Consider the following 13,757-nt stretch of genomic DNA (forward strand, 5'->3'; position numbering starts at 1 on the left):
GCAGAACGCGCTCCAATGGAGCAAAGCTCAGGGAGCCAAGGTTTCGTTTGGATGCCAGGAAGCACTTCCTGACAGTCAGGACCCCGAGGGTGTGGAATGGGCTTCCACGAGAGGTCGTTGAGGCCCCATCAGTGCGGGTGTTCAAGGATAGGCTGGACATGCACATGGTGGGCATATCGTGAGCGGAGCCGGCTGGAGCCAGGGGTCAGACTAGATGGCCCGGGAGGCCCCTTCTGACTCACTCTGTTTCTATGTTTATGTTTCTATGAAGCCCCTCCAGCCCCCTGAAAATGCTGCACAGTGACCCTGTGAAGGAGGCGAGTGATGTATGTGTTGAGAAGAATTTTCAAAAATCAGGCAGATTCTTCTGTGAACAGAGCCCTTCCTCTCAAGGAAGGCACTTCCTGGATCCAACCCACATTAAAGAACATTGAGTAAAACATGTAACCACTCAATCAGAAAGGGCGTTGTAAACAAAGTACTGTTGCAAAGTAGTATTTTGTAAAAACAAATAATCTACAGATACGATCTTTATCATATTCACATTTAAAGAACTTTTTCACATTTTCTTCCCCTGTTACAAGTTTCAAGGGCGGCCGTGATAAGGATCTAAAACAGAGATGACAAAGCAAATTGCTGCATCTTTACAGTCCGTTTTGTGCTGAAAGAAATCTGAAAGAGATACTGATGTTATTGAAAAGAAACATACAGGGACAGGGACAGTAGAAGAAAACCCAGTCCCATTACAGCCCTGGCATCCAAGGTGAGACCTGGGTCAATGGCCTGAACTGTGGCAGAACTACGCCTTTGCTGTAGCTTCACAGGCTACTGCCTGAGGAGTCTACAACCAGGTTCCTGGTCTCTTCTAAGGCAAGTTTCTCCTCATCTAGTGGAACCAGGCTCTCTTAAGATGAAGAGGACTGAATGCTACAGATGGAGTAGGCCAAGAATTTCAGAACAAAAATTGGAGAGGAGGCACTGGGATGACAGAGAAGGGTGTGTCCTTTCCTTACTGCTGCTGGTACTCTGGCAAAAGGAATTGCCACAATAGCACTTTTATGCAGCCTACAGGATACATTTGGCCCCTGCCACCTCTGAATTTCGTTTAAAAATGGCATCCATAGTGGTTATAGCCTATCAAAAATATCAAATGTAGATTACAAACATGCTAATTTTGACCTTTTTGGTGCCCCGCAGTCATTATGACACAATTTTTAAAAATTCTATTTTAGGAGGTGGATGGCCACTGGACCTCCCACCTCTGCTTTAGAGATAGCAGCATTTGGTGGGTTTAAAAAATACTTCAAAAATATGGATTGTTCATTAAAAAAAGGAAATTATGGCAACCATCTATATTTAATGTTTAGAAATCTGAAATCTGTAGAAATCTGAAATACATCGACAAGAGTCCTGCAACTGACTTTAGTGATAATAGAAAGTTTCTATTAACCAAAAAACCTAAGACTTGACCTGAGAACAGTGACACTGATAAAGTCTCTCCTCCACTGAGTTACCTGTGTTCTCAGATGATCCACCGAGCAAATAATGGCAAAACTGTCAAACTAAATAAATGAAATCTGCCCCAAATATATTTCTGATGTGTTTATCCCCCTGTAAAATAATTGTGGGGCCATTCACATTCCTTTTGTTAGCTTTTCAGAGGAGAGATAATTCTTGGGTGTGTTATTGGTTTGAAGCTTCTGCTCAGAGTAATAAACTGAACTTCCCTATGACCTGGGATTGCAGGTTGTACACCCCTGTTCTAATCCCACAAAGGCAATACTTAACATTGGGTTGGATCCAGGATCTGCCTTCCATTGACAGAAACGCTCTGCTCACTGAAGATGCATCTGCCCAATTTTTCAGTTTCTGGACAGACACTTCACTCCATTCAGCAGGGATCCCAACCTTCTGCATAGCATTTTCAGGGTGCTGGGAAGGCTGCTGTAAGGCCAGTAAGTATGTTTCTGCCAACCCAGTTGCATACACTTAAATCTGGATCCAATCCATAGAATAATTATTATAACTGAACTAGCTTTCTACCAGCTTAACTATCTGGTCTAGCTTTCAAAGTATGAGCTGAAGGATCCATGCTTGTAAGCTGTAAGAAACAGAGAGCCAGTGTGGTGTAGTGGTTAAGAGCATGGGACTGGGACTCAGGCGACCTGGGTTCTAGTCCCCGCTCGGCCATGGAGCCAACTGGGTGACTTTGGGCCAGTCACAGACTCTCAGCCCAACCTACTCACAGGGTTGTTGTTGTGGGGATAAGATGCAGGAGGAGATGTAAGCTGCCTTGAGCCCCTTTGTAGGAAAAAGGTAGGATATAAATTGAAAAATAAAAAAAAAATAAAAAAATAAAATAAAAACACTTTCCTGAATAATCATGATAACATCAACTAATGTGACAGATGGCCAGTGTCTGGACAAGGACCAGCATCAAGGTGAAGAATTAGCTTGGGTTATTGTAAGCAAATTGGTACAGCAAGCTCTTTAGTGTACATCTGCCTTGTCAAAGGGATAACTGTAAGAAGTCGCAGTAGAAGTTAGTGAATCTCTATTTTTCTAAGTAAGAGCTATGGAAGATCATGGCTGAGCTGCTGAGCTCTGTTCCATAGAAAACAAAGCATTCAACTGCTAGCAAACACCCTAGTAAAAATTACAGCCATTATTTTACTGGATTATAAGCTCAACAGAGTATGGCATTGATTCAATAAGAAACATACATTGCAGAAAGATCACATAATGAGCTAGATAATGTACCCATGGTCCATTAGGCGTGTTGTCCTGTTGGGGAGAAATGTAAGTTAGATATTTGCTTTTTCTCACTACTTGGTCTTTGTCTAAAGAGAACTCGATAGGTGGTTACCATTTGGAAAACAATAGGCTGAATTTAGTCACACTTGGAGGAAAGCCAACAAAATCAATGGTGCTTAAGTTAGTCATGATTAACTGTGGTCCCATTGGTTTCAATGGGTTTGGGTTAGGGTTCTGCATTGTGCAACCAGCTGCACATTGTACTTTCCTAATCCATTCTGCAACTGGTTGTCCAAGCATAGTGCACAACCACTTGCATACCAAGTGGAGTTCTGCTGGTGTATTTGAGGTTGGGGATGACACCACTGGATATTGCCCAACAAATCTACACTTCCTTTGTTTCTACCAGCAAAATTTGAGGATGAAATTATGCCCCACTGAATGAGTGCAATGAATGAGAGAACAACAGAGTTCCTATATTTTGCCGTCAGAAGACTAAAGAGATTATTTAATCAGTTTTATAAATCAAAATATTGTTTGCCAAAATGACTCAATAGAGTAGATATTAACAATTTCAATGGGTAGTAGTTTGAATTTATCACCTGCGAAATACTGACCAGCCGTATTTCATAGCTGAGGCAATCTTCTAGAAGTGTTTGTTTGTGCATTGCTCTGTGGAGTGTAACTAAACGGAAGCCCACACGGAAGCCCAATTTCTGATGTTAACTGCAAAACATAATACTATTTAACAATACATCAATATAACCTTAAATGTTCCTTTGACTTCCAGTTAGAGGCACTACAAACATCAATATTGCAACCAACAGTGTCATTTTCAAGCTGACATCCATAGTAAGCTCCATGATTCTTTCTCTTACTGTTACCCTCAATGGCTTAAATGATGCATGGTTTACATTTGGGAGACTGGGGAGTGTTTTTTTCCCAATTAAACTGTTGCTTTTGTTCACAAATGTGGGGAGAGGGGAATAAATTTATTTACTTTTTCCAGGATGGTACCTTTACAAACCTCCCCCATAGCAATTTAATGAAGATTAATTTATTGGAGTGTCTGTCCACTTTTAAGACTTTGTTCAATAATAAATAATCTAATTTAACAACTGTATTTTTCTTAGAAAAGCTACCAGCACATGTCACCTTAACTGAAACACCACCATTCTCAAGAGAAAAGGTTTGATGCTACAGCCAAAACAGCAAGACAGAGAAGTAGACATAAAGGAATGTTTGCAATTTGCTACCAGTACAGATGAAGGGTGGCGATAGAGCCCTTGGATGTGGTTTCTTGCATTTCTTGCAAAATGCTTTGCTGCTTCCTTTTCACTGCCATAAAGCATGAGGAATGTAATGAAGTGGTGCATCCTTGCAAGAGTCTCAGTAGATGTCAAAACTGGTTCCAATCCCTAGCTGGTGTAGTCTTTTAGGTATTGAGAGGACTGGTAAACAGGAGAGGCTCAGTTAGCTCACCCTTGCAGGTATACCTTAGCTTGTTCAATCTTCAACTTTACTTGCTTCCTTGTACTTTCTGATCGTATGTGCCAGCATGCTTATACCCAGAGACATAGCCAGATGTGTCAACCAGATCTTCACGTCCAGCTTTGCCTTTGCCTTTCCCAGTTGGATCAAACCTCTCTTTGTGAGAACCAGTGAAACGTGTTGTGTCTGTAAGCCGTGAGACAGTTGGAGATGAAATGGCTTTCTAGTAACAAAAGTGGTGGTGAGGGATGAGGAAGTGGAAAAGAAGGAAGAAAAAGTGAACATTAATATTGCAAAGAGCATAATAAATACATCAACTCAATGGTTATAAAATGTCAAAATATCAAGGATGCCAATTTTGGTTTGTGTGTTCTTTGCAAGGCACCAAAAAGGGCGCATCTGTGAGTTCTGGCTACTTTATGTAAGGGAGGCCTATCTCCATTAAAAAAAATACATATGCCCCAGAGGCCTAACAATCTAAAAATAAACACAAGTGGTTGAATCCAGATGCAGTCATTCTTAAAGCAAACTCATTCAAATTAGTTATGACTAACCTCATGGGCTGAAGGTTAGTCATAACTAATTTATCCACTGGATGGATCTACTCTAAGCCTGGAATAATTGCAAAGAAAACAGAGGAAATGGCAGGGAAACAGGAAGAAGAGCAAACAAGGAAGGAATATATGATTATTTCAATTACATTTAGTTGGAATTAATTACAATAGGGCTATTATTTATTTAAATAGGCAGGGCTCCCACCATTTTGCCCAGTTCTCTTCTGACCACCATTTGAGTGCTTTTTTCCTTTGCTTTGCTTCTCAAGATACCCAGCTTCTCCAACTTTCTATTTTAGCTACCTTAAACTGATTTCTTGAATCCTTTACTTCATATTTCACCTCCTGTTTTCTTTAAGTGCTTACTTTAGATACTTCCCCCACTTCCCTTCAGTTTTATTACCTGCTCAAAGAAAGAAAGAAAGAAAGAAAGAAAGAAAGAAAGAAAGAAAGAAAGCCCCTTCTTTCATCTCTCTTGCCTCAACTACCCTTTTTTCTCAATTCCTTTTCTTCCTTGATGACGCTCAAGGTGGCATTCTGAAAATGTGTTCATTGTAACATAATTGCCACCTTCAGATGGACACTCTTTGTATCTATTTTGCCTTGGTGATGAACACCAAGTGGACTCCTGCCAGTCTTTTACCAAGCAAGCCAGGAAGAACTGGGCAGGCCATTTGAACATGGAAATGTGGATCTTGGCTCTTGTGGTGATGGAAACCATCACCAGTGACCCACAGGAATGTCCTTCCACATCCTGCACAGAGGCCTGGCCTCATGCTCCATCAGCGACTGCAAGAGCTTCACCAACCACTCCATCAGCGCTTGGAAAATCAAGGTGGCTGAGGAGCTGAAAAAGACTTTGTCAGGAGGCAAAGGAAATCCCACAAAAGGCAGGCACCACTCTCCAATCACTACAGTGCATGCCCATTTGCCTTTCCCACCAGCAACCTACCCTGGCCTCACAACCAACCTGTGCCTCCCCTGCTGCTGCATTCATTCCTATATTGGTCCCACTGGTGGGCTCAGAAGGACACTCTGAACCAACTGCAGTGCCATCTTTCTCCAAAGGAGAGATACGGGACACACCACCCCATTCTTTACCCATTTGGTTGGCACACCACATTGGGACAGAAGACAGCTTCTCCAAAGCTGCTTGAGCTTTATGAGACCATTTTGCCAGCACCATCACCAGCCTTCACCTGTCAACCCTTAACACCGACCTGGGACTGAGAAATATACTGGCAACACCACCTCTTCTATTCCCACAATGCTACTATACAGAATGCCCCTAGGAACAAGGACCACCAGGACCATATTGTTACCTGTGGCCATGAACCACTTCCCACTTGCAGGAACCATGGACACCAATGCCACCAATCCATCCACCCATCTCCACCAAACCATCACCAGCCTGACGCCACCAGGAAGCCACAACTGTTCAACAGCCTACATCACCACAAACAACTTCCTCATAAGAACCAGCCCACTACACCTGAATCTGACATGCCACCAACCTATGACAACCCAGTCTCAACTTCACCAGAAGACATTTTGGCACAAGGTCTAGGATCCCTCTTCAAAGACCTGGGAAGGTTCTTGGAACAGGTCCTCTGAATGGCAACATCCCTCAGTAATCTCAACAGCTGACTAAATCAACACTAGATCTAGTCTATGATGTTGTCTAGACATAGGATTCTTCTGGCAAAAAATGGGTGCTCTAGCTGAGTTTCTCCTTGAACAACATCAAGAGTTCACTAGGTTATTCCAGGCAGAGATGCTTTAGTTGTCCAAGCAAGAGATTAATACTGCTTGTCACCATGTCAACTGAGACTCCACAGCACTGGCATGGTGGTGATCCAGAGATATGCGTGGCTTCTGTCCCAAGAAGCAAAGTCCCGCATTGAAGACATGCCTTTTGATGGGGAAGGGCTCTTTAACACAAGGATCAATGAGAAACTTGACGCCATCCAGAAAGCACAGGTAATGACCAAATGAATGGGCTTCAGACCATTGCAACCAGCCAGAGCACGTAAGTGGTCATGGGGTCCATTGACACCCTACAAACCTATCAGAGCAGGTGTCAATTCAACATCCATATGCACCAACAATAACAACAGTTGGCCTGCCAACACCACTGAGAAGCACCATGCTTCCAACAATTCACCAAGAAAAAGCTAAACACTGAGAAAAGGCACCATTGACTTTTAGTTCAAATGAGTCATTTGAGGACTGTCTTAAAAACTATCTTCCCAAATGGGAAGCCATTACATTGAATGAGTAAGTATAACGCTTAATACAATGGATACTGCATCAAGTTGGACACCCTACCACCACTCAAGACAGTCTACACTATTCCTCCCTCTGCCCTGAGCCTTGACTGAGGAAGTTAATTCCTTTCTATCAAAGGGAGTGATCCATCCCATTTGTCCACCTAACAGTATGGTTTCTATTCAAGATATTTAATTGCCCTGAAGAAAGATGGCGGCCTCTATCCAATCTTAGACCTATGGAATATCAACTACTTTATCCCCAACAAAAAAATCTGAATGATCTCCCTACAAAACATTCTTCTATTGCTATGCCAAGGGGACTGGTTCACAACACTGTAGATTTGAAGGATGCATACTTCCATATACTGAATCTAGATCAGCAGATTCCAAATTGGCACCATGGCCTATGGATTTTGAATTCTACCATTTGGACTTTCTACAGCCCCAAGAGCATTCACAAAATGTATGGCAGTCATCTGTGCCCATCTAAGATTGCAGGATGTCCAAAACTTCCCCTAACTGGTGGATTGGCTATTAGTCGCTCCATCCCAGGAGGACCTCCTGTGTTCCATATGAAAGACATGCGAGCTACTCCATAAACTGGTATTCTATATTAACAATGAAAAATCTGTCCTTGTTCCTTCCCAGGTTATCCTATACATTGGAGCTTGGCTGGACTCCATCTTGGCACATATCTAACTCTCACTTGACAGCATGTGGAAAGCTCTCCAAGACAGCCCTCCACCTCCAGTCCAAATCAACAGTGACCATTCAGAGAATACAACGAACTCTTGGGCATATGGCCTCTATGATAGTGGTTGTTCAGTTCACAAGGTTACACATACAACAATTTCAACTGTGGTGCGTACAGGCATTTTGCCCACGCTGTGACTCAACCTGGAAAATTTTGGAGCTCCCCTGTTCTGTATGAACAAGCCTGTCATGGTGGACTGACAAAAGAAACCTAACAAACTGAGTCACCTTCATGCTGCCAAATCCTTCCTTGACCATAGCAACAGATGCATGGGCTGGGGAGTTCATTGTAAAAACAACAAAATGCAAGGTCTATGAACTAAATGGCACCAAAGAAAACATCAACTACCTCATTCCTAGAAGACCAGAAGGCCTTAATTTCCTTTCAACATCTCCTCATAGGCAGATATATACAAATAGCCTCAGACAACAAAGCTAAACAAACAAGTTGGCACCAAGTCAGTCATGCTTTCTTGCCTCATGGTCTGGATATGGGACTGGTGCATTCAAAGGGACATTACACTGATAGTTATTCACCTAGCTGGCACTTGAAACACCACAGCAGATGCTCTCAGCAGAACACCATACCAGACTCATGAGTGGGACTCCACTGAGATGTTTAGAAGAATATCTTTGCCACCTGGGATAAATGTAGATATATTCACAACACAAAACCATACGGCATGTGAAGCCTTCTGCTTCTGGTGGGAATCAGCCAGAACTCACTTGGTTATGTATTTTTCCAGTTCTGTTCCCTCCATTCCCACTGATTACCAAGATACTTGCCAAAATCCAGTGGGAGAAAAAGAACTGCATTCTACAGAGTACTCCCATGGTGGCCCATACTAGCTTGGTTTGCACACCTCCTCCAATTGTTGAACCAAACCATTCTCCACCTACTGAACGGACCAGACAGTATTTCACAAAACCGGGGCAACATTCTTCATCCTGACATGAGAACACTTCATCTGATAGCCTGGGGGATCAGCAGGTGAGACAGCACACTGAACTTGATCCATAAATTCAATTAGTACTACAGGCAGCACTGTGATTGAAGACAAGACACTCATACACAACAAAATGAAACACATTCAAAGTCTGTACTCAGGAACAGCCCTATGATCCATTCCAAGCACCAATCCACAAAATCCTGACCTTCCTCCATGCCCTCTATGTCAAAGGACTAAAACCTTCATCTATCAAGATGTCTGTGATTCTGCTGACAGTTCCTGTGTTTTCTCATCCACTCTCCCAATGGTTTATACAACCTAAATCTACCTGTCCGATCTTAGCTGGAGCCTATCATTCTACAGGCTGTAACAAAACCATCATCTGAATCATTCGCCACTGCAATGACTCCTTTTCTAGAAAGTCACCTTTCTAGTGGCCATCACTTCAGCCTGGAGAGAGAGCAAATTATGCACTTTATGGATAGACCCTCCATTTCTCACCTTTCACAAGGACAAGGCAATCCTGAAACTAGATCAAACATTTCTACAGAAAGTCACCTCACATTTCCATTTAGATTGAGACATAGCTCTATCAGTCTTCTTTTCATCTCCATCTACACCTATTGAGATGGCACTATACAACATTGTGCTGAAGAAAACTCCTGTGAGTCCCTTGGACTGCAAGGAGATCAAACCAGTCAGTCCTAGAGGAGATCAACCCTGACTGCTCTTTAGAAGGCCAGATCCTGAAGATGAAACTCAAATACTTTGTCCACCTAATGAGAAGGAAGGACTCACTGAAGAAGACTCTAATGCTGGCAATTATTGATGGCAAAAGAAGGGGACAGCAGAGAATGAGGTGGCTAGATGGAGTCACTGAAGCAGTCGGTGTGAGCTTAAGTGGACTCTGGGGGATGGTGGAGGACAGGAAGGCCTGAAGGAATGATTTCCATGGGGTCATGATGGGTCAGACGTGACTTTGCAATTAACAACAACAACAACAAATACAACCTCGACATTTGAAAGGCCCTTTTGACAGATCACACACTGAATTGATATGCCATTCCAAAAGCCTCTTCATAGCCTATACTGAACAATCCAAAGGTGAACTGATCAGTCCACAACTACTTGCCCGCTGGACCGTAGAGACAATACCAGCTCACACAACTGCAGCTCCCAGACCAACCAAAAGCACACTCAACAAGGGCCTCAGCAACATCCACCGCACTGCACGCAGGTGTCCCCCCTGCAAGACCTGTGCAAAGCAGCAACCCTCTCTAGTCTCTGATGATGGCACCACCCACCATCATACTTGATAAGCATGCTAATCACACATATGGGTGCTGCGCCTGCGCAGTGCCTGTAGGCGGGAAGATTCAAAAGCTTAACAGTTTTGGCAGGAACTCCACACCCCTCCCCACCCACAGTATAAGAAGGCAGAGTACTCACCATTTCCCCAGTCTACCGTTTGCCCCCAAGCGGAACCGATAATTATTACACATTTATGTCAGATCAAAGTGTGCTCAAAGGAGACACACAAGGTAAGTATATAACACATGGAACCGCAGTCAAAGAAAAAATGGTACCGTAAACCCAGTTACCGACAAAGAATGGGGCCGGTGGGTGGGTTGTGTGAATGTACAGATGGCCACTCGAAGAACGACAGTTACAGGTGAGCAACCTGCCTTTCTTCGTCTTGGCCTCTGCGCATCACACATATGGGTGACTAACAAGCCTACCACACCCGGAGGCGGGACAGTGTCATCACTGAAGAACAGAAGAGAGGACTGCGCGACCAAAGGAGCAGTCCTGTCTGGCACGAACATCTAGACAATAATGTTTGGCAAATGCGCAAGGGGTAGTCCAGGTGGCTGCCCTTGCAAATGTCCTGAAGCAGGATGCCAGCAGAGAAGGTAGAGGATGCCACAACATCCCTTGTAGAATGGCATTACAGGCAACTCTAACTTGGAGAGTTGATAAGCGAGTTCAATGGTGTAGACAATCCATTTAGAAAGTCTTTGGGACCTGATTGGGGAGCCCTTGTTATGGTTGGAATAGACTTGATGAATAGATGTTTCGTGTTTCAAAAAGATTCAGTCCGAGATCAGTAAAAGGTGAGGCAGCGACGCACATCGAGAGAGTGTAGTGAGCGCTCTACTGGAGTAGACAGCGTAGAGAAGAATGCCGGTAAAACAAGTCCTGATTGACATGGAACAGCGAAACAACCTTTGGGAAGAACGCAGGATCGGTATGTAAAATGACTTTCTCCTTATGAAAATTAGGGTAAAGAGGATTGATATAGAGAGCACAAAGTTCACTGGCTCTCCTAGCCGATGTGAGCGCAACAAGGAAAGCTGTTTTCCAAGACAACAGACGTAGATCGGTAGTGGCCAAAGGCTCAAAAGGATGTTTGGTGAGCGCTTGTAAGACAACAGAAAGGCTCCATGTCGGGACGACTGATCTTGAAGATTCTGTAATCCCCTCAGGAAGCGACAGATAAGGACATTGGAGAATACCGATGAGCCCGAAACTTGGCCACAGTAGTAAGGAACTGCCACAATGTAAACCTTAACTGACAAAGGTTTAAGTCCGGTCTGGTGTAAAGATAATAAAAATTGGAGAATATTCTCAATAGAAGCAGAGTGAATGGTGAAATGATTGGCTTCAGCAAATGAGGTAAATCATCTCCATTTAGCCGCATATGATCGGCAAATTGTAGGTCTTAGTGCAGACTGAAGAATGAACTGAATATCCGGGTGCAGAGCGCTCGGATTCGATAAAGGAGCTATCGGTATCAGGGATGAGGATACAGCTGTGGCAGGACGCCGCCAGATCAGCGTCGAATCTGACAAGATTGTTGGTACTGAAGAAGTAGTCGGACTTATCAGATAAGCCAGGCCGTCAGATTGAGTGAATGAAGGTCTGGATGCTGCACTGCTCCATCTTGTTGAGTTAGAAGATGGGCTATGCGAGGGAGCCACTGGAAAGTATTGTTGGAGAGGTGAAGAATGGTGGGGAACCACAGTTGGCAAGGCCACCAGGGAGTGACAAGAATTCCCCGAGCATTGTCGTGATTGATCTTGGCTAAAGTTCTCGTAATGAGCGGTATCGGAGGAAATGCATAGAAGAATCTGTCTGTCCATGGGACCATCAGAGTGTCCCCCATTGAATCTGGACCGATGCCCGCTCAAGAGCAATAAGTCCTGCAGACCGCATTGCTGTGCATGGCAAAAAGATCTATGTCTGGAGGGCCCCATAGTTGAAAAAGATGATGACATACTTGATGATCTAACTCCCATTCGTGAGTCGTTGACATTTGTCTGCTTAGGGTATCTGCCTCCTCATTGTCAGTGATGGCAAGGTAAATGGCAAGAGGAGTAATTCCCCTTGGGATGCATCAGTCCCAGAGTTGTAGGGCGAGATGAGTCAGGGGGGCAAACTTCATTCTGCCCTGTATGTTTATATAGAAGGCAGTGACAATGTTTTTGGAGGCAACTTGAATGACTCGGTCTTGAAGAGCATTCTCAAATGACTGAAGGGCTTTGAAGACTGCCAAGAGTTCTAGATAATTGATGTGTCTGGTAGTCTCATGGTCGTGCCAGGTGCCCTGGATGTGAAGATCGGTGCAAAGGCTCCCCAACCTGTGAGGGAGGCATCTGTGAACAGAGTCAGTGATGGTTGAGGTAGATGGAATGGAATTCCGACAGATAGATTGTTCTTCACCATCCACCATGAGAGAGTCCGAAGGATGGAGAAAGGTAGATGAAGGGGGCAGTGTGGCAAGTCTTGTGGGTGGAAGAGGCGATTAAACCACAGTTGGAGAGGCCTCATCCATAATCTGGTGTAGGGGACCATGGAGACCATGGAGGCCATGTGTCTGAGGAGCTTCTGTATCAACAGAGCTGGAACAGTTCTGTCCATGTGGATTCGGCAAATGGATGAACAAACTTTCTCCTGACGATCTTGCGGAAGGAAGGCTCTTGCATTCAGGGAATCGAGACAGGCTCCGATGAAGTCAATGATCTGTGAAGGAACAAGGTAGGATTTTTCATGATTAATACAAAGTCCCAGACTGTCAAGGAGGGAGCATGTAGTATACATCACTGATAGAAGGCCTTCTCTAGACGAGGAGACGATCAACCAGTCGTCGAGGTAAGGTTAAATGTGAATCCCTTGAAGTCATAGGTGTGCACAAACAGGGGCCATACATTTAGTGAAGACCCTTGGCGCAGTAGCCAGCCCGAACAGCAAAACACTGTACCCAAACAGGTCGGAGCTGACTGTAAACCGGAAAAGTCATCTGTGAGATGGGTGGATGCTAATATGGAAGTAAGCATCCTTTAAGTCTAATGAAGCAAACCAATCCTCTCTCCTGAGCAATGGAAGGATAGTTTGAAGGGTGGTCATTTGGAATTTTTTAGTCTTGATGAACTTGTTGATGCCACGTAGGTCCAATATCAGGTGAAGACTACCGTTCCGTTTCAGGACTGTAAAATATCTCAAGTAGAATCCATGGAGCCCCTCAGAGTGCATGAGTTGTCGAATTGCTCCTTTACGAAGAAGCTGCTGAACTTCATCTTTGAGAACTGATGATGGAGACATATATTGAATTGGTCCCAATGGGGGTACGGTATCAAACTCGATCTTCTATCTGTGCTCCACAATGGACAAAACCCACTGATCAGATGTGATGGATTTCCAGATGGGGAGTCGACTCTGTAGTCGATCCCAAAAGGAAGAGGGGAGGGTGGATTTTGGAGTAGAGGAGAGGTTCGCTTGACCCGTCAATGCTGCTGCTTGTTGGAGTCAGGGTGGCAATGATCCTGCTGGTAGCGCTGAGTTGGTTGTTTACAGCTGCACCAGTTAATGGATCTGGAACCGCTGCCGGCCAGAGAATTGAGGGTACAGCTGGTACTGATAAGGACAAGACCACGACCACTTATGTCTGGACTGTGCTGGAACCTCCATGCAACGAGCCATAACGC

At 44.2% G+C, this 13,757-nt stretch overlaps 1 protein-coding gene across 5 annotated transcripts in view; it reads right to left on the reverse strand.

Moving 5' to 3' along the window:
• Nucleotides 1–3,249: 3,249 nt before the first annotated feature.
• The window catches only part of LOC123034903 (tubulin polymerization promoting protein), a 96,415-nt gene continuing 85,907 nt past the window's right edge, over nt 3,250–13,757 (reverse strand). For all 5 annotated transcript variants that reach the window (XM_044452689.1, XM_044452681.1, XM_044452707.1 and 2 more), the window contains exon 4: nt 3,250–4,468. In XM_044452689.1, the coding sequence (XP_044308624.1) occupies nt 4,274–4,468 (195 nt within the window). In that variant the 3' untranslated portion in view covers nt 3,250–4,273. The remainder of the gene's footprint in view (nt 4,469–13,757) is intronic.

This window comes from Varanus komodoensis, unplaced genomic scaffold (assembly GCF_004798865.1).
Source record: "Varanus komodoensis strain SLA01 unplaced genomic scaffold, ASM479886v1 scaffold10, whole genome shotgun sequence".
NCBI classification, from domain to species: Eukaryota; Metazoa; Chordata; class Lepidosauria; order Squamata; family Varanidae; genus Varanus; species Varanus komodoensis.